General features: G+C 44.9%; 1 protein-coding gene across 2 annotated transcripts in view; it reads right to left on the bottom strand.

Annotated features, from left to right (window-relative positions):
• Positions 1–20,883, bottom strand: part of GHR (growth hormone receptor) — a 194,289-nt gene extending 173,406 nt beyond the window's left edge. For both annotated transcript variants that reach the window (XM_070411853.1, XM_070411855.1), the window contains exon 1: positions 20,713–20,883. In XM_070411853.1, the coding sequence (XP_070267954.1) occupies positions 20,713–20,752 (40 nt within the window). In that variant the 5' untranslated portion in view covers positions 20,753–20,883. The remainder of the gene's footprint in view (positions 1–20,712) is intronic.
• Positions 20,884–21,212: the final 329 nt, after the last annotated feature.

Here is a 21,212-nt window from a genome sequence, read left to right as displayed (position 1 = left end):
GCGTAGCACTAAATTATTTTTAATGTATTTTCTGTTTTAAAATTTCTATGATGATAAAATATATGAATTATAGCTATAGGTTGACAGGTCTCTGAAGAGGTCTGTGGTCCAGCCACCCACCTCTCCTCTTTATTTCTATTTCCAGAAAGATGACTATCCCATTTGGAAAATTTCCAGGAAAAAGTTTGAATTTCCTATTGTTGTCTACTCTAAGATTTAAGTGTGTGTGTTTTTTAAAAAATCATTCTCAGATTTAACCTAAAATCTATTTCTATGTTTATAGTGCTGTTTATCAATTTAGGACTTGAATATCCGATTATAAAATTCCACAATCCTCATAATCTTGGAATGTAATTTTATTTCCAAGGCAAGTATTAAACGATATGGCCAATAAGGCATAAAACCATTTCCCTGAAGTCGTATCATTGGCTAAATCATGCAGGTTGTCTACTGTGCTTCTCTCTAAATAAATATTTGTAGCAAGACTTGATTACCAAGAAATACATGTTTATTAAATTATATCTCATTCACCAGGACTCCTTATTTATCTTAGTAATTTTTAATGGAAAAGTAAGCAAAACATCATTATATAAATGCTTACAGAAATGACAGTAATTTTATTTAAATTAAATAAAGAAAAGGTTAAATAAATATCACAATCTCTCAGGAATTACAGTGTAAGCCTTAAAATTATAAATCGCCCCTGATTTTTCATAATACAGTCTTAAAATATTAATCAGCATAATATTGAAACTAAGTTATCATTAACTATTTTCTGGCAGTTTGTTTTTCAATGGTTTGAGTTAAAAGGATATGCCAATTCCCATTAAGACCTTATTTTAAGTACTCGCAATTCAGGACCCCTCGGGGGATGTCAGAGAGCCGGTTTTGGCTCGATCCCCTCAGGCCAGGCCGAGAGACCCCACCGGTGCACACATCTGTATGCATATAAGATCTTTGGTTAATCTCTTCGCATCTTTGCACCCTCCCCCCCTCCCCTGAGATTAATCAGTCTGTTTCATGTTTCCATGCCTGTGGTTTCTGCTCCTGCATTGAGCATCTCCCCCTGGTGGTCAGTGCACATCATAGTTACCAGCCGGTTGGCCGGTCAGCCAGTGGCCAGTTGCTTAGGCTTTTACATATATAGATTACCATCCCACCCGTGCCCTCCCCACCATACACATTTTAGTTTCCATTTCAGTAATGCATTTTAAGGTGAAGCCATACTTCTTCAACATAAAATCATGCAAGGCAGTGCTGATATTTCCACCTCCCATCATTTCTGGATTTGAGGATCTCCCTCTGTATACATGTGTGTTCTCAAACATGCACACACACACACACATTGCCATCATATCTAAAACCAAGTACTCAGTCTTATAACCATAACAAGGCACAGACAAAAGAAGAACCAATAATGAGGAATGGCTGTAACCTTCCATAAAGCAAACATTTGGGTAAACCCATTACCTATTTGAAAATAGATTTCCTGTGTGGAAAAGTAATTAACTGACATAGTTTGACAAAGTGTCAGTCTATATCTGAATTAATTATTAAGATCTAATATTTTGCTCCCATTACACCTTTTTTGATGCAAAAGTAAAAACAAAACATCCCAAACAAGTACTATTACACTTAATTTAAATAAGTTATTTCAATAAGAAATTATTTCATCATTAGCATGATCATACTGAGCAATGGAACTCCCCACTGACTTCCAGAGAGCCTGACTTGTTGTTATGACCAAAGCAGACAATGAGAAAAACCCAGCCATTCAAGTAGGACTTCCCAGTTCTATACAGAGTACTTCCCAGTTTCATTGCTCAAGCCAGTGTCTGTAGCTGGTTGGAAATGGGAACATTATATTTGACATTAATTTCTAAGACCCTATTTCCAATGTGTGGTCCTGAACAGTTTCATCCCAATTTGCTTCTTAAGAAGCAGCTCTTGGTCCCCGGCACCATGCCTCTGGCAGGACCTGCACACCTTAGGGATTATTTCTATCACCTCTTAGGTATCTGACTTGGAGACGATCTTAAAGGAGGCAATACTCATTCCCTCTGCTTTTCCATTCTTCTCAAAGAGTTGCCCCCAGTTTCTCCTGCTAGCACCACATGCTCCCCTAAGGGTAGATACTCCCTTTCTCTCCCTGGGTAAACCTTCATGCCATTCTTTCCCTCTGAGCTAGGTGCTGGAGGTAGAGTTGCAGCCCAAACACACACAGGCCCACCCTCACTGTGCTGACGAACTATTGGGAAGAAGACAACATGATCAAAAAACTGTGCACATAAACATAGAGCCAGTCAAGGGTGGCCAGGGAAGGCCTCCCTAAGGGAATGACAATGGCACTGATGGTCATTATATAGGGGGACACAGCAGGAAGCACAGAGACTTACCACCTGCAAGATGACAAATGGGGCCACTGGCAAAGACTTATTCTAAAGGGCACTGGGAACCAGTCAAGAATTTTGTGCATAAAATAAGGAGGTCTGAGCTTAGGAAATGGTCACTCTGCCCAATGTGGTCAACAGGGAGGGTAGGAGAGAGGGCAAAACTTGGCCAAGCAAAGTCTGTTCCCCACCCCCATCCGTGATCACAAGACCCAACTGCATCCTCTTTGGTGAGGACCTGCATGATCCAAGGTGGAGGGGGGGCTGCTGCAGACCTTGGGATCTATTCGGGAGCACAGAAGCCTTTTGTGCCTCTTAAGTGATACTGAATGAGGTACTAGAAGGCCATTGAAGAAAACTCACCAGAGCCTAATTATGCCAGTTGGTTTTTATTAATAAATAATAAAAGATAATTATTTCCTTACTGACAGGCACTCAAACGATTATCATTAATGTAGCTTCATTCTTAAACAGTTGGTTTCTTCCAGATTCCCTAGGAATCTATCGACTATTAACCATAAGAAAAAATTTTTATTGCTTTTAGGCTGGTCAATGGTGTTTGCGGATTCAACAACCTGCAGATAAAAATCTAAGTTTAACATGCAAAATTATTGCACCAGTCATAGGACTATTCCAACAGCAGGGTGAAGCCGTTGCAAACTGTTTGCACAATTAAGATTTGTTCCAAACTTCCTGGAAACAAAACCAAGTTTAAGTGCCTTCTATGGCTCAGCACCACAATGCACAAGTATATGTGCAATTTTATTTAAAACTCACAACACGGGCTGGAAGAGGTTAATGGGGGCTGGGGGGCGGGGAAGAGGATCTATGTAACACTCTCAACTGTAAAGATTTAAAAATATAAAAATTAAAAATAAAACTCACAACAAAACCATTTTGCAGGTTGATGAAAAAGCTTATATGGCTAGAGTAAATGGTGGTCAGGATTTGTAATTTTAAGTAATTTACTACCTCTAGTAAATTTAAATAACTTAGTTCTGCGCTATACTAGTCTGCTCAGGCTGCCATACCAAAACACCACAGACTGAGTGGCTTAAACAACAGAAAGATATTTCTTACAGTTCTGGAGGCTGAAGTCCAAGATCAAGGTGCCAGCCAAACCTGTTGCTGGTGAGAGCTCTCTTCCTGTCTTGCAGGCAGCCACCTTCTCACTATGTTTTCACATGTCAGAAAGAGACTTCTGGTGTCTCTTCCTCTTCTTATAAATTCACTAGCCCTGTTGAATTAGGGCCCCACACTTACAACCTCGTTGAATCTCTATCACCTCCACACAGGTCCTATTCCCAAATCCAGTCACAATAGGGGTTAGAGCTTCAGCACATAATTTTGAGGGGAACACAAACATTCAGTCCATACAACACATGGCTAGAACATGTAAGAGCAGGATTTGAATGGAGGCCTAAAGCCCACGATCAGTCCACTTCTCATGCTGTCCATCTCAGAGTGGGAGGTATAGAGTAGTTTGAACTTCAGAAAGCTAGGACATCATTATTGTGTTAAGATAACTTATCAAGTCTCTAGCCTACTAGCAAACAAAGAAATAGCCCATTCAGGTCACTGTGCCCCTTGTCACACTCCTGGTCTTTCCATTTCTTCTTTCCTTGCTTACAGGCTCTAATAAATGAAACCAAGTGAAATTTCTCTTGATTATACTGCAGATCTCCCTGTCTAGCATTTCACACCAGGGAGCAAAGCTGAATGAAAACCTTTGCCTGAAACACGGGATAACAAAAAGGGGCATTTAGCCTTTGGAACCGAAGTATAAACAAGCAGGTAATTCATTATTATGTTTGACGTAGTCAAAAGCCTAATTTATTACTGCCAGAAAACAGGTATTGAGGGAAATTATTTATATAGCTTCTCTAGTTTGGCATCATTTCCTTTTGAGCTAGAACTTACTAAAGAGGTTGGCAGTAAAATCCCTCTCCTCAAAGCAGAAATTTGCATTAACTGAATTTGAACAATAGTTAAAACTTGTAGTAATAAGCAACCCTTAAAAAACTTGAAATTATCCTGAAACTAACACCACCACCACCACCCCCAATACATACTAATTTAAAAAAATAAAAACTCCTAAGTTTCTTTTTCACAAACTTTAAAGAGAGCAGGAGAGATTACAGAGCTCAGAGCGTTTATCCCTCACTAACTCCATAAGATTAAAAGTTAATAAACTTTGGTTTTATATGTGCCAAGCAGAGAACTTTATGAGAAAGCTGTTTTAAAACAAATGTTTATTTTTATCCCACAATATGAAAAAAAAAAAAGTTTCTTGGGCAGCAAGAGTATTTACTGGGGACAATTATAATTTCTTGGCTGTTTTCTAACTACTGTCATGGTTGAATTCGCTGCGGTAATTGTGCAGGGCATGAGTGTTAGTAAGCATGCACACAAACCACCTATAAAAATTCACATACACACACACACACAGGTATGCATAGGCGTACGCACAGGTGTACATATGCACACAGGGACAGGGACTTAAGAAGAGTGTGAACCCCTGTTCTCACTCTTTTACTTCTTTAAAGGCGGCTATTTTTGCCACAGCATCCAGACAATTATGACAAGCACATAAAACGATGACTGACAGGCTCAATTCATAATTTAAATTACTTAACAGACAAGAGATACTGTGCCCTCACCCGCCTTGCTCCCCAATAAATCTTTTCCTGACCAGTTGGCATGAGCCGTGCAAGGACAGTCACTTCGTGTGTCAACTTATTGTGGAGGCTGAGCCACAGGTAAGCAACCTCTCAGCCACGAAGATGAGACGTGGCTTCCCCAGAAAAGACAGTCCATCCGCACCGGGACTGCTGGCTCCCAACCACTTGCCTGCCTGATTGCCCCTTAACCACTCCCCTACCAGCCTGATCAATGCCTAACTGCTCCCCTGCCGGCCCAATCGCCCCTAACTGCCCTCCCCTGCAGGCTTGGTTGCCCCCAACTGCCCTCCCCTGCTGGCCTGGAATGATAACACCACCTAAGTTCATAGGATGGCTGTGAGGAACAAATGGGGTATTTATGTTAAGCACCTGGAACATGCTGGGCGCTTAAAGTGCTCATAACTTATGTTTCGTATTGTCATCATATATAGCGCATATAATCAGGTTGATAGTGTAGATTTTTTTTTAATAGAAAAAGGACTATTTAAGGACTATCCACCTGGGCAACAGGCCCTACACAAATCAAGTACATATTTTTCTACCCGCATAAAGCAAAATCCTATTAATTCAAATACGCCCACTTAAATCTCATGCCAGGCAGCTGCCAATTCACCACACAGAGCAGACCCCGCCCCCTCCTCACAGGTACATGCTCTCAGGCAGACACACAGCAGGAAGCCACATGGAGGGGGAAGGAGGGCCAGAACCTGAGGAGCCTTCCGCACACAGCACAGGAAGAAGTGAACAAAGCCCTGACAATGGCCTCTTCACTCCCCGGGGAAAGCCAGGCACATCCCAACTAATGACCCAGCTCCCAAACAGGAAAGAATGCAAAAGGGGAGGGGAGCTTCATTAAAAATGCCCGGAAAATGAATTAATCGTCTGCTGTCTTCTCCCTCTAATTCCCCCCCCCCCCACACACACAAGTAACATGGGGTGGGGGTGGGGGTTGCTATCTCCCCTCCACCTGACCTGGGATTTTCCATCGTCAAAGATTAAGTCCCCTTTGATTTCATATAATAATTAGTTTATAGATCAAGGTGTCATTTGTTTGCCATCGGTTTTCTGGCTTTGGAAACAAGCAATTCCAATACTTTTAAGACTTTTAAGATCATCTAGTTCAGTTTCACAAATGAAAAGGCCATCAAGAGCCAGGAAGGTAACACCAGTGAATGAAGTGGTCCCGGCAGAAACTGTGGTTTACTTTGTTGAATTTATGCCACTCACAAATAAAAGCCCAATTGTTGCCCAATCTTTCCATTTTTTTCAAGAGAAACTGAAAATCTTTTTTTTCAAATGTTGGCTACTAATTTAATAAATAAGTAAGCTCTGTACCCATGTGCAGAGAAAAACTCACCCCTGCATTTCCATATGGGACCTCCTCCAGTCAGTTTCAGCCCTGGCTTCAAAAACAAAAAGAAAAGAGAACCACCTGGAAGCTTTGAAAATGTGCCTGCTTACCCCCTCCTGCAAGGGCAATTCTGATGATTTGGTAAGCTTTCAGGTGATTCTAATGTGTAGCCAGACTTGGAAACCTAGCCTAACCTGGCCTAACCTATTAAGATGAAAGGGCGGTCCGAAGATTAAAGCAGCCTGCAGCTAGCAGGAGACGACATACACAGCTTATTCCAACACCCTGTTAATGAAACTCGTAATTTAAATGCTACCTTTCTACCAATGAACTAGAGTTTTAGGTTTCGATATATGTAGTTTGTAAATATTTCAAATACTTCCCCAGCAGAAGTATTAGTTTTCGATGCTAGAGTCCCTTTTTCCTAAATCCAGGGACCATCATGCAACATGGACATCAGACCAGACACTCCACGAAGGCAAAGGACTTGTCAGCCCCTCCCTGACCAGAGAGGTGAGGCGCACCTCAATAAGAACTTGCTCAATGGATGACTGTAGGATTTTCAAAGTTCTCCTCTGTGTAAATTAGGACTAAAGTTCCATGAAAGCTCAAAAATCAATGCCAAACAGAGAAATGTCAGTGACTAGGGCCGATTCAGAGGAAACACACACTGAGGTCTCAGCTCTCTGAGGGGAGGTTCACTAAGGTCACTGTTGACAAAAAGTGAAGGCACAGCAAACTGGTCACAAGGGCCCATCTCAAACCGGTGATGAGAGTATCAAAGAGCTGCCTGTTCCTTTTACGCCGTTGAGGGGAAAGCTTCAGTTAGTTTAATACTGCATTGTCTCCCAGAAATGTTCCGGTAGAGAAGATCTTAAATGTTCTACACACACACACACACACACACACACGACTATGACAGGTGACGGGTGTGTTAACTAACCTTAATGTGGTGATCACTTTACAACGTATACACATATCAGATCACCATGGTGATCTTAAGCTTACACAAGTTTATTGCCAATTATAGCTTAATAAGGCCCTTAAAGTACATTGAAACAAACCAACATACAAAAATTTGCTCCTTTCAGTAATGCACTCTGAGCTTAAGCCAGACCCTCTCTGTTCAGAACTCTGTGTGACGTCGGAGTAAATGCTGATTGGACTGAAGTACATTTTCCAATCCGGAGATACATAGGCAGTCTCTCCTGATATCTGCCTAAGTCTTCTGCTGTGATTAAAATCAGGAGAAATCGAATGCTGAGGACCCATTCGAAGACTGTTTTGATTGTCACAAATTGTAGTGCCTGAAAACATCTTAAGCTGATTGTCTTTAAAAAAATGAAAGTACTCCAAAAACAAAACAGGAACAAATAATTATGGTCCAAATGTCTGTGGTTCCTTGGAAATGCTGTGCTTTTTCTATTTTCCATCATTGTAGTACTACTGAAGGAATGTGTGGAGGTCAGAGGTTATGTTTGCATCTTAAAATTAGGTAATGACCTTGTCTTTCAATCTTGAATTCATTTTTAATTTTAATTTTATCTTATACAATGTGTAGATAGTTCCCTGTTTTCTCGCATTTAGAAGTATAAAAAACATAAATCTGTTAATTCTGTAATTTTTATAATTATGATGTCACCCAACCTTATCCTTCAAACCCTTTATGTGCAAAAACAAACAAACAAACAAACATGAAAAATCAAGAATATTTTCAGAAAACTCACCACTAGAGACTGGAGGAAACAGAAAAGCAGAGTCATGTCAAATTTATAAATTAAAAAGATTTTAAACTACCATAATTACTGGATCACAAAGTCCTTCCCTAGCAGAGAACACACTGAAACCGTTGTCTTACTGCCTATGGGTGCTCTCAGAGTGGGATATTTTCTAGTGACATCACCACTAATATTTTAGTGCTTGATGGTGGCACAGTTCCATCAATGAATCTGACTCATGTTGATTCATTTTTCTATTTGCTGGATTTTAAAAGGTATCATATTTCCCACTCAATGTGCATCAGCAATAATGTTGCCCTCTAAAACCTGTATTATCAAACCAAGCCTTCCAAAATTTTTATCAAATATAGAATAAATCCATCGATTACTAATTACTAAATGCCCACCATGGGCCTAACCTCCAGCACATTGCTGTGCTATGGAGGATATATATTAAAAAAAAAGTTTTTCCTTTGATGAATTAATAAACCATAATGAGGCATTACACATTAGGCTCCTTGGCCTCTGAGATGACACTTTAGCATCTACTCTGTCTCACTTTTCACTCTTATTTGTCGCCTCCTCCACTTCGCTTCTAAATGTTCGAGTTCCCTGTGGCTCAGACCTGTGCTTTCCGTTCTCACTTCATTTTCACCCTGTCTGTGATCTCACTTATCTTTGTGGTTTTGATTCTGTGTGTAAGCCACTGACTTCCAATTTCTTATCTCCTCTGATCTAGGACCCAAGACAGCACTGCATTTCCTTGTGGATGTCTTAAAAAAGGCCTTCAATTCAAAATGTCGCTAACTAAACTACTTTCTCCCAACCTGTACCTGGCCACCCTCCAGTATTCCACATTCACTTTAACCCAATACCTGGGAGTTACCCGCGGTACCCCTCACCTAGTCATGTCCAAGTCAGCACTAAGTCCAATCAACTTTACTTCATAAATAAATGGTAAATCTATTACCATACATAATAGTAAATCCATTCATTTCTCTCTATCACCACTACCCTGGTCCAAGTGACCAACACCTCTAGCTCACAACAGACTCATAATCCATCTCCCTGAATAACTCTCCCCCCACCCCCCTCCTCCATCCAGTTTTCAGAATAGTGCCAGGTGAGCTGCTTAAAATGCAGACCTGACTGTGTCACTCCCTTGCTTTAAAACTTTCAAGGTTTTCTATTGCTCTTACGATAAAGACTGTAACTCAGGCTGTAACACTGTGTAGGATATAGCCTCTGCCTACTTCTCTGGACTCTTCTCAGATAACGCCCTCCTCACTCTCTGAACTCTGACCACTGCTTGTTCTCAGCTCTCAAAAGCACTGGGGACCTTCTGGCTCCCCTCCCCTCTGCCCAGATTGCTCTTCCTTCTCCCTCCCACTTTACTTCTGAAGACCTTATATATCTCTTTTGGAAAGCCTTCCCTCACCACCAAGCTCCAACCTGGATGAGGCCCCCTTATAACTTTATTTCACACGACTCTTTATTTCACAACAGTTCTTAATTATACTTGGTTAATGTCTTTCTCCATCCTGGACCACAAACTCCCATACGGCAGAAGCTAGTTCTAAATCGCTTATCATAGTAACCCAGCAACTAGACCATTGCTCTGCTGGGCAAAATGTCAATTGAATTAATAAGTGAGTGAGTGTGTGAGTGAGTGAGTGAGTGAATGAATGAATCATTGTAATGATGGATCTTTATACTCCGGCTATCAATACTCATCTTTATCCTCCCCGACAGCACAAACCATGAATCAAGATCAAGAGACACTAAGAAGCCCAGTTCAATATGAAAGGTAGTTTTGAGAACTCAGGGTACAAGCTGCATGGAGGGGAAAACACTGAAAAGGAGAACTGGGAGGGTCTGATCTGGGTTCTTCGATTTGAGCAAGGAAAACAGCATCTCTATGTATACCGCGCAAGAACTAGCCATATCTGTTTCATAAATGAATCCCTTAACTCATGTAAATCCCTTTGTAAATACATAAGAAAAAAATCACTTTCACATATTTTTTTTTACAAAGGCAAGTCACCTAGGATCTTCCATAAGGACTTAAAGTGACCCCAATTCAGTACCTCAATATGTCCTTTACATTTATACTTTAAATATCTCTCCAGCTTTCAGAGTCCATCCTTAAATTAACATTATGGTGCTATATCCCAATATCTTCTACAAAGTCTTGGGCTTAAGCTTGAAAGATATGAATCAAAGTCTAAGTCACTTATTAAACTGCAAGTGGCCATAAAGTGGAGTTAATGCCTTTTGTCGGGCAGAGCAAACTAAGAAATGGCTTGACCTGCGAGCTCCCAGGACTCCCTGCAAAAGCTGAGTAAAATTGCTAGGGAATTACATCTAAATCATGTAAAGTACAAGCTTCCGATTGTTTAAGATCGTGAGTGATAACCTACCAAACAGAATACTTCCTGAGTTTCCCCTCGAGGATTTTTTTAAAAAGTTCAAAATGCTATCTTCAGCAACATGGTTATTATTCATATCCTTCCTTTGTAAATCATGGATTTTTAAAGCCGTTGTCCTTTGAATTACAAAGTCCCAAATCCCAGAGAAGTCTTTATACTGTTATGTTAATTGGGCATTAATAGTTACTGCTTACATTCAGCAGCATGTTTTTCTCTGGAAATTTTTTCCTTGCTGTATGAATATTTCAAAATCTATAAAAATAAAGGCATAATATGCATATCGACCGAATGGCCAAACAGCGGAACAACCATGTGGACGACCATGCTATGACACCCACTGGCACCAGGCCAGCCAAGGTGGGTGTGATGCGATTGGTTGGGGGGGGGGGAGGCTCCAGCATCGCCCCATGATCACCCCAAAGAGGGAGGCCCAGGTCACCGACCAGCAGGCTTTGGTGGGTGGGCAGGGCTTCCCTCTGTGGAGCAATCGATCCCAGGGCTCCCAGACTGCAAGACGACGCAGTCCGAGCTGAGGGACCACCCCCCCCACACACACTGAATGCATGAATTTCGTGCACCAGGCCTCATTTGAGATATAATAACATTAAGACAATTTTGTTTTAAAAATGATCAAGGTATTAGGCTACCTTAGTCATTTTCTGCTGCATAACAAATTAACCCCAAACGTAAGTTTAAAACAACAAACATTTATTGTCTTCCAGTATAAGTGCAGGGGCGGGAGGAGGCTTAGCTGGGTGTCTGTGGCTCAGGGTTTTTCATGAGCTTGTAGACAAGCTTTGGTGGGAGGGGCTGTAGTCATTCTGATGTTGGACTGCAGAAGGCTCTACCTCCAAGGTCACTGTTATGGTGGCTGTCAACAGGCTTCAGTTTTACAGTGGCTGTTGGACTGGGGGCCTGAGTTCTTCCTACCACACGGAGGTGGGACTCCCCCATTTCCTTTCCACATGGGCCTCTTCGAAGTGCCGCTCAATACATGGCAGTTGGTCTTCTCTAGAGTGAAGGATCCAAAAGACAGCAACCCAGACAGAGGCCACAGTGCCTTTGAGTGACCTAGTCTTCGAAGTTGCACATCTTCGCTTCTGCTTTCCTCTGTTCATTAGCAACAAGTCACTAAGTCCAGCCCAATCCAGGGGAGGGAATTTGGATTTAACCTCTCGAAGGAAGGAATACCAAAGAATTTGTGGACATATTTTTAAAAGCACCCCATGGGCAGCAGTGAGAAGCAGGAGAGATGGACACATTTGAAATTAGGAAGGTCTGTGTCTTATTTATTTGTTTTTAATATGTTTTTATTGTATTTTAGAGGGAAAGAGAGTGATAGAGAGATAGGAACATCGATGAGAGATAAACATCACAGGTGGGCTGCCTCCTGCATGCCCTTTACAGGGGATCGAGCCCACAACCCGGGCATCTGCCCTCCTGGTTCACGGGTTGATGCCCAACCACTGAGCAATCCTGGCCAGGCAGAATATCTGTGTTTTAATCTGGACTGTGTTAGTTACCTACTGAGGGGCATTTTATAATTATTTAACCTCCTCATGTCATAGTTTCGCCAAATGTACAATGAGGTAAATCCCAGGAATCTTGTGTGGGATTTAATAATATAGCATGAAAAAGAGCTTGGTATAGCCCCCAGTCATAATAAGCACTCCCTAAACCTTGTCCACATAACAGTAATTAGTGAAGCAGCCTACTTATTGAGAGCCCGCTAAGTAGATAATACACAGTCCTTCCGAGTTCACATCGAGCAGTTAGGAAAGTAAATCCGAACTTGGACACAGAATGTGCTTTTCCCTCTAGAAATCTGAGGGCTTCCTGGAGAGAGGTGGTCAGAAAGTAGTCTCTGTGACATAAGGAAATAGATAGCAGGTTTAAGGCCTCTTCGTTGGTTGCTTTTTTAAGAGTGGCTGTTCCTTCAACGTAACTCTCTCAGAAGCAGAGCCTTTTGCAGGACTGGAAGAGGCAGTGCCGTCAGCTGGGCCTCTCCTCTGGACACCCCAGGGCCCGAGGGGTCTTGCTGGAGCACAGTTTACAAATCTGCACTAACAGATTGTGCCTGTAATCCCAAGTACAAAGGGTCAAAGGTCGTGCTTTAAAACCATGTCAACTTAATATAGCCATTTAAGTAAACAGTGTCATACATATGTTCTACAAGGAAATCTTGTTTCTCCTTTTAAAACATGCAATGCTCTAAACGTTAGAGTCTGAAGGGAATACCTTTCAGTCAATCCCGGCTTGTTTCTTCTAAGGAAAAAATAAAAGGCCATTTTTACACGATTGTCCTTTCGTATCTCCGTAGATCTATTCTGAGCCAATAATGTGTGTTTCACATAGATTTCGTTATTAGATACTAACTCTAGGCTCCCCACAACTTGTAATCAAAGCAAAGATAAACAAGAGGCCTTAAAGCCTAGTCTTTTCTCAATTTAGAATTAGAGGTTAGAGGAATTTCAGCGCTGGTCAGCCTGCATATCCATGCTGCTTATCATCCCAGAGTCAAAGCTCAAATGACTGAGAAGAATTTCTCCTTTCGAGTTTCGTTCCCCGAGTGCCAAGGCGACCAAGGGTAATTTTCCTGTGGGCTATTCCAAGTATAAAGATTAGTCAAAGATTTCATTAAATATTCCATAGCCCTCGTGTGGCATTTAAAAAACAAAGCCCACCAAAAAACGGTAACTATGGAAAGACTGAAAAATGGAGGCCAACAATCCAAACTCAAGCACATTATAAAATACATGAATTCTTATACAACACCAATGCCCCGCTCTTTAGAGCTGCTTGCTTCCAAGCCTGTTATTAGCCTTGTGTCAAAACTTTATTCTTGGCAGATGGACGACTTTCTGAAGAGCTTTGTGGTCCCTGTCTTTGGATACCAAGATAGCAGGTGTGACCAATGTGAGGTAGGCTTTGAAAACAATCCACAGATTCAAGGTTAACTTCATCAGCTCATGTGAAATATACCAGGCGCCCACGTCTGTTGCGGTTTGATAATACAGACTTGTCAGAGACGCAGGCCTAGCCACATAGCACCCAGGATAGGGGCTGGGCAAGCGGAGAAGAGCAGGAGTACTGACTAGTGTTAAGAGTATAGGCTCCAAAGTTGTCAGAAACCAAGTTGTAACCTCTGCTGTGTCATTTACCACCTATGACTCCCTGGGCAAGTGCCTAAAATCCCTGAGTCTCACTCCATCCTTCTGAGGTCCCCACGGCCATGTGACTCACAGCAGGATTAAATGTGACCTGCACAGACAATGCCAGACACATCGAAGGCACTGGGCTGTCTGACTTAGTGGGTCCTGCTTCACGTTTGATGTTTAGGACACATGTTCAAAGTCCAAGTTCTTCTAAGTCATCACACTGTTATGAGTAGTTCTTAGCTAACTGATGGAGGCTCAGCTACACGTAAGTCTACTGAATAAGTTTTGTTCTTACTGTTTTTTTCTTTGAGAACATACGCTGTGTCCAACATGATGCTGGATGTCAATATCACTGTCTTTTCATAGAACTTACTATCTAGTGACAAAGACTCGCTAATTGAACATAGGAGAGGGTCCAAATAAAAGTGTACGCATAGTGGTTAAAAACTGTAAAATTAAATGCAATGTGATATTCTGGATTGAATCCTGGGACAGAAAAAAAAGGCATTAGTGGAAACACAGAAACTCTGAATAAAATCTGGAATTTCATTTATAGTGTACTAATGTTGGTTTCTTCGTTTGGACAAGTACACCATGGTGAGGGATGTTAATGTTAGGGGAAAGCTTGTCAAGGAACTCTACATCTTTATAACTTCTCTGTAAGTATGAAATGAGTCCAGTGCAAGTAGCCTGTCCCTTCCCCAACCATATCCCCTCCCCCTACAACCTCACACTGACTAATTTCTAACCGCCAGCACCCGCGTCGCTTTGGCTGAAGGCTCCCTTTAGCATCCGGAGACTGCTTTGCTCTGCCCAGCATTAGTGCCCAACAACTACTGACTGAGGAAAGTTGGTGGGTAAATATTCAAACTCTTTCAACCTTGGGTGAGAGGACTCCAAGCTGTGTGTTTTGCCTGGGCTCCCAAACTCTCTTCAAAAAGATCACTGATCTTTTCTTAAGGGCTGTAACTTGCTTGACAATGCTCACGTGAGTGGCTCCTTGCCCTGCCTCATTTCACTTTCCCAAATGAAATTTTACCTGAATCCTTATGTCGTGGTCTGCTTCTGGGAGAAATCCAGACCAAGACATCACTCCTGACTATATTTGCTGATGGAGAGAAGGGCCTCCTGAAAGTGTCAGTTCACGGTCATTGGCTGGGGGAGATGATGGGTGCCCTGGATTACTTTTCGGTTCCTGGAAAGAGCTCCTCACTCCATACTGTCGCACCAAATTATAAATACACCGGGAACTGACACACTCGAAAGCCACACATTTTGGGATGTGTGGAATGAAAGCAAATGTTTGGAAAAATGCTAACAGAAATTTCCATTCTCAAATGCATGCATGCATTCATTCAACCCGAACGTACTAAGGATTTTCTATAGGATATAAAGTGAACAAAACAGAAAACATCCTTACTTTTAGGAAGCTTACATTTCTGTCAGTGGACATGGACACACACACACAAAAACAACAACCCAGGAAAACAAATTAATAAACAAGATAATATTAGACAGTGATAAGTGCTGTGAAGAAAAGAAAACAAGCTCATATGACAGCATGGCCTCGATGGGGGAAGGTTACTCTAATAGGGACCAAAACATGTGTAAGCTTTGCTGTGCACTCTGGGTACTCAGTTCTTATGTCACGTCGTCACAGGCTGCCCTTTACCAAGAAAGGCCTTTTACCACAACCCCCATCACCCCAACTGGCCAACATTCGATTGTCCCTTAACTTCCCAAAGTCCCACCTTGTCTAAGGAGGGTCTCCCAACACCAGCAAATAGAAATCTCTCTTACAAATATGAATATGTGTACTCAGGAATGGCTTTTGTATTGATTCTTAAATCCAAACTTCGTAAGGCACCAGTAAACAACCTGTCACGGCTGTTGTGTGGCAGTGGTCTAGGCAGCCTGGCGGAGACCTCACAAGCAACTCATCTCCGGACAGCAGCCCCCTTCTGAAGGAGCGAAATTTCAACAGTTCCAGTGAAACGGAGGGTCCTTAGGACTTTGGTTAAATGTAGCTTAAGTCCTAGCTCTAGAAATCCTCTCTCTCTCTCTCTCTCTCTCTCTCTCTCTCTCTCTCTGTGTGTGTGTGTGTAGGTCCCTCAAGACCTAGCCTTTGCCCCAATAATCAGCAACCCCTTAGGCAGCAGAACAGCCCAGACCTGACTGCTGGTCACAGGTCCAGACCTCTGCAGGCAAAAGATCACATCTTGACCGAAGTTATTTCAGGAGAAATGAACCCCTGGCTACTTTCCCACAGGGGTGTTGGAACAGAGGTCAGAACTGTCCTCAAGACCTGAGGAAAAGATTCATGATCCTTACCTCACCTCTGACTAGTAAGCTCCCTGTAGGACCCAGAACCCCTAACCCACGTGTCCTGTGACTTAGCCCTAATCTGTAACCTACATGCCATTGGGCTCCCTGCCTCTGGGTTGGCCTATTCAATAGTAAGCTGTTTCTCTCTCCATCCTGCAAACTCCTGCTCAGGCATTTCTTTGGGCCAGTGCACGAGCAGGCGGGCTCTGATATTGGGGTCCTCGTAACTCAAACAAAAGAAGCAGTTGGGGACTCACTGAGGCCGTAACTTTGGTTTACTGGGAAAGAAGGAGTGGAGGAAGTAGCAGGTGGTATCAAGCGGATCTTCTATGAGTGAAGGTATCAAGTTTCCTCTCTCCGAGCCCCTCAAAAAGGTGCTGCAGAGTCATCTCCTGCTGCCTGCCCCACCTGCCAGGCTGCGAGGCTGCCAGGCATGGTTTGGCTCACTGAAACGGCAACAGCCTTGTGAAGTAAGAATCACCACCCCCATTTGGCAGATAAAGCTCCAAGGGTTGAAGTGATTTGCTGAGATCATGAAGGTGGTAAATGGCAAAGCCAGATTCAGATCCCATCAGACGAGCAAGATTTGCGATTCCAAAGCCTGCTCCATGCCCTTTCGAGAATGTCAACCTACCCCCAGGCTTTCACAGTGGTTGATGCCTCAGAGGGCATGGGCCAGCCCTAATCCCCAGGCAAACAGAATTCCTGGACAAGTGTCACTTATCTCAATTCACGATGTACCCACTCAGCTAGTTAACACAAATGAATGACGAGATAAGCAGCATCCTATTCCATGGTCCCAGTCAATGCTGACGGGTGGGAATGTGATGTGAAGAAAGAACCTTGGGCCCAGCTGGTGTGGCTCAGTGGTTGAGTGTCGACCTATGAATGAGAAGGTCAGGGTTCAATTCCCATACATGCCAGGGTTGCAGGCTCGATCCCCAGTGTGGGGGGTGTAGGAGGCAGCCAATCAATGATTTTCTCTCATCATTGATGTTTCTCTCTCTCTCCTTCTCCTTTCCCCTCTGAAATCAATAAAAACATATTTTTTAAAAAAGAATACCTTATAAGGTAGGCCCTACCTGTTTGTAACAAGCAGCTTCAATTTGCTTGTCTTCAGAACATTCTACATCTGGTTTTAGGGGGTTGGTAATCCTTGAGGGAGAGAAATTAAGTAGCTATTTCTATTGCATGTAGAAGTCAATGGACCATGACAGTATTACTTCCCATAGGTTTATAAAAAGTTCAGGCACAAAAAAATGTTTGGAAACTATTATCATCATGTTTTGACTAAGGATGATTAATAATATGAAGAGAGTGAGTTGTTATCGTGTTTATAGGCTTAAAATTAGCAAACAGTGCAGTGAGATGGCTCAGAAAGCCCATAAATATTAAGCTGCCTTTATAGATGTAGAGTCCAGAACTAAGGATTTCACATCTGTGTTTCAGACGGTACACAAGAAAGTGGCGAGGATGTGGAATCTAGGACATAGTGGTCGGGTTAGAGAAGGGTGGGACCCCGTGTGGGTGAGGAAAAGCTACAAGAATAGCCAAAAAAGAATTCAGGAAGAAGGAGCACAGTGTTTGCTTTCAAATACAGTACCTAAAGGGAAGAGGTAAGATTCACTGTGTGTGGCTCCAGCAACTGACCAGTAGGCCAGTGGGTGGAAGAAAATGTCGATTCAGTACAAGTCAGAACTTTCTGAGAATGAACCGCCTAGAATGCACTGGCCGGCGAGGAAGAGACATCCCCATCCAATTAGTCCCAGGAAAGGTGGGCTGGCCCATTTACAGGGAGAGTTACTCATGTGGCAATTCATGTACCTGATAGAGAGTTAACTCTAAAGTTGGTCATCAGCCCAGTCAACCATTTCATTGGGCACATTGTTTACATTATACTGTTCCAGGCTGAAGAAAATCACTTGCCAAAAAGCCATCCCATCCCATTTCACCTTGTTCACACCACAGTGGAGAGCTGACCCCTGTCTTCCCAAGCTTCAATTCTTACCGATTCAAGATTCACAAAGTGGCTAGGTGATTTGAACACTCATATTGTTTAAATCATTACCAAAGAGATTATAGGGGGTGTGTGTGTTGTTGTTGTTTTTTAAAGAAGGAAAAGTGGTTTGGATCGACACGTGAACACACTAAGAAATAGAAGTTACTTTTATCATTGACATGTTTTTTAAAAAATTGTTCTCTAAAAGCCAACCACATCTCCATAATTGTGCAATTTGCCAGCGGAATGACAGGGAAGCTTTAGCTTTGGGTTAGCAGATTTCAAAAAATAAAACCCACACCTTTTTCTCAGCTCCGTATATTGCTGTGCGGTATTCTCACTGCATCACTCAGATTTATCTTTACATTAACAATGCTCACCAGCGGATAGCCAGAAAGGCTCGCCAAGTTGGGCCAACTTCAAGATGTGTCTGTGTGGGGGTGCTTCATGCCCTTGGCAGAAGCAGGCCGCACCAGGCCCCATTTATTACTTTATGCTGTAAACATCATGTCCTCGCCCAACGAGAAACCCAGCGTGACAATCCCATAGGCTACCAAGCACCATAAACATCCGTTAACACAGGCGCCACAGACAGCACAGGGAGGTGTCGTGCATCCATTTTTAAGTGGTTTATGATGTGCAGTCTGCTGTTTAAAAACTAATAATCAAAAACACAGTCCCAAACTCTGCCTAGAACAAATATTTACAAGGCAAAGTTGTGCTTGGTTTGGAAAAAAACTAATGTGCTTACCCCGCACTTTGTCATTGCATTTATAGACTTGCATTTCACACCTTGGCCCATTAAGGGCTGGCTCTCCAGGGCATGCAGGAGACCCAAACTGCAATTTCACTTTGAGATCTTTACTCCACAAGGAAAGCTGACTGTTGACTCACCAACGTTCCTTAGACCCACGTGAAGCAGAAAGTGTCCAGTGGGGGAAGGAGATGAGGCCTGGGACACGCTTCCGCTACAAATGATCCCCGCCAGGTCCGCCCGGAGGGAAACCACACAGAACTGGCGACCCCTTGAAATCCAATCTGGGACAACTGAGCTTTGCTTTTCTCAAAAGGAAACAGAATCCCCAATCACAGAAAAGGTGGGACCAACAACCCTGTCTGCCAAAGCATTTTATTTTGTTTCTAGCCAGCATTTAATTTCTGGAAATGTTTCCATACTAGTTACCTCCAAGATCTATCCGTTAGTGCCCCAGGGAGAAGGCCTTCGAGGGTGACCCAGGTGGAAACTAGCCTAGAACACCAGCTGGTCAGGGCACAGAGCTACCACAGCTGCCAGGAAAGGTGAGTGCCTTCCCGGGCACACATGCCAGGGAGCCTAACAGTAAACACTCCGGGAAACCGGGGAACATCTAGTCTTCACTATGGGCAGCAGCACCTCGGGGACTTTCAGATCCGAAGCTCTGACTAGGGTTCAGGTCTCTAGGGTTCTGTCCCCCCCCCCCCCGCCCCCCCCCCCCACATTTCCTAGAATCCTCTCCCGCCCTCGCAGGTCTCCTGAGAGTTCCAGAAGCCACCTCTAGCCCTCTGCACCTGAAAGGCAATGGGTCTGGAACTGTCAAGTCCGTGGCATTTAAATCCTATGCAACGTCCCAGCCCTCAGGCCGCCTGTTACCTTTCCTGCCCCTTCAAAGGTCTCCAGGCGGCACCCACAGGCAGGCGGCACCTCTCTGGCCTCCTCCCCCCTGCACACCTTACTGGCTCCCGCGCCGACACGCCTCCCAGGCGCACACACGCGCACACGTACACCCTTTGGGTACACAATTCCCGCACCCCGCCGCCCGGCCCCGGCCAACAAGCGTCCCCCTCCGGGTCATAGATAAAGCGCTCGCCCCCAAATACACTTCCCCACGCACCCTCAAGAGGGTGACACTGCCAGGCGCCCTCTGAGCGCCACCAGCGCCCCAGACACGCGGCTGCCCCGCTCACCGGGACCCTCACGCCTGGGACACTTCTGTCCAAACTCCGAGCCTGCTTGATTTCATAACCACGAGTGTGTCCGGGGCCGGGGGAGCTCGGCTCGCCAGGATTTCCACCCTCGCCAGCTCACCAGGACGGTGGCCCTGGCTCTGCCGACCCCGGCTCCGCGGGGGCCAATGCCGGGCTGCAGCCGCCACCGGCGCTGCCCGGGACCGTGCGCTTTGGGGAGCAGCGCGCGGGGTCGACGCGCACGGCCGGTGGACTCCCCTGCTCGGCCGGCCGCGCCGCCCGGGACCTCTCCCGGCTCCGGCCCCGGCCCCAGCCCCTGACGATGTCAAACAGAAACACCCGCAAAACTTTTCCAGCAAAACTATCTGTGGAGAGAGCCCCTCCAAGCACCGCCAGCACCAGTCGGAGCGAGTGCCAACGTAGGGCAGCCCTCCGGTCGCCCCCAAATCCCGGCTGTCCCCCACTCGAGACACACACACACACACACACACACGACCACAGAGTGGATCGGGTTACAGCAACCCACCAGCAGAAAACAACTTCGCGGGGAGGAGGGGAGCACAGCCAAACCCCAAGTCGCCCGGGAAAAACGATCCCTGTACACACAGGAGACGGAGCCCCATTTTCATAAACAACCGGCGTCCCAGGTCCACTCCCAGGCGCCCTGGCACCACCGGGGGGAAAAGAAGAAGCCGACGCCGGAACCCCCTCTGGTACCTTGGAGCCTCGCCTCGGGATTGAGAGCGCGGGTTCGCATCTGCGCGGGGGCCGAGGGCGCGGGGGGCCTCCGGGCCGAGTGGCCGCAGCCCGGGGTCCCCGCCGCTGCCCGGGCTCAGCAGCAGCCGCCGCCGCCGCCGCTGCAGCCGCCGCCGCCGCCACCGCCGCCGCCGCTCCCTGGACCGCCTCCTCTTCCCATGGCTGCGCCCAGCTTGGCAGCTCCCGGGCTGTCAGGCTCGGGGAGAGGGAGGGGGCGGGGTGAAACGGGAAGGGAGGATGGGGCGGGAGGGGTGGGAATCTGCGGCCGCGGTTCAGCGGGGGTCACGCCGCGCCTGGCCCGCCGCCCCCGGGACCCGGGCTGCCGCAGCGGGAGGAAGCGGGAGTTCGGGGCCGCCGGTGCGAGACCCGCTGCGGAGACGCCGTCCGGGCCGCGCACTCCGAGGAGCCGGGATGAAGCGCTTCCCGGCGAGGACTCGGAGTTAGTGCGTGTCACCTCCTCC

The sequence above is a fragment of the Myotis yumanensis genome, unplaced genomic scaffold, assembly GCF_028538775.1.
Source record: "Myotis yumanensis isolate MYYU_CA2020_CCGP unplaced genomic scaffold, mMyoYum1.0.hap1 SCAF_4, whole genome shotgun sequence".
In the NCBI taxonomy this organism is placed as follows: domain Eukaryota; kingdom Metazoa; phylum Chordata; class Mammalia; order Chiroptera; family Vespertilionidae; genus Myotis; species Myotis yumanensis.
The sequence above is the reverse complement of the archived record's forward strand: the minus strand, read 5'-3'. Positions and strand labels throughout refer to the sequence as shown.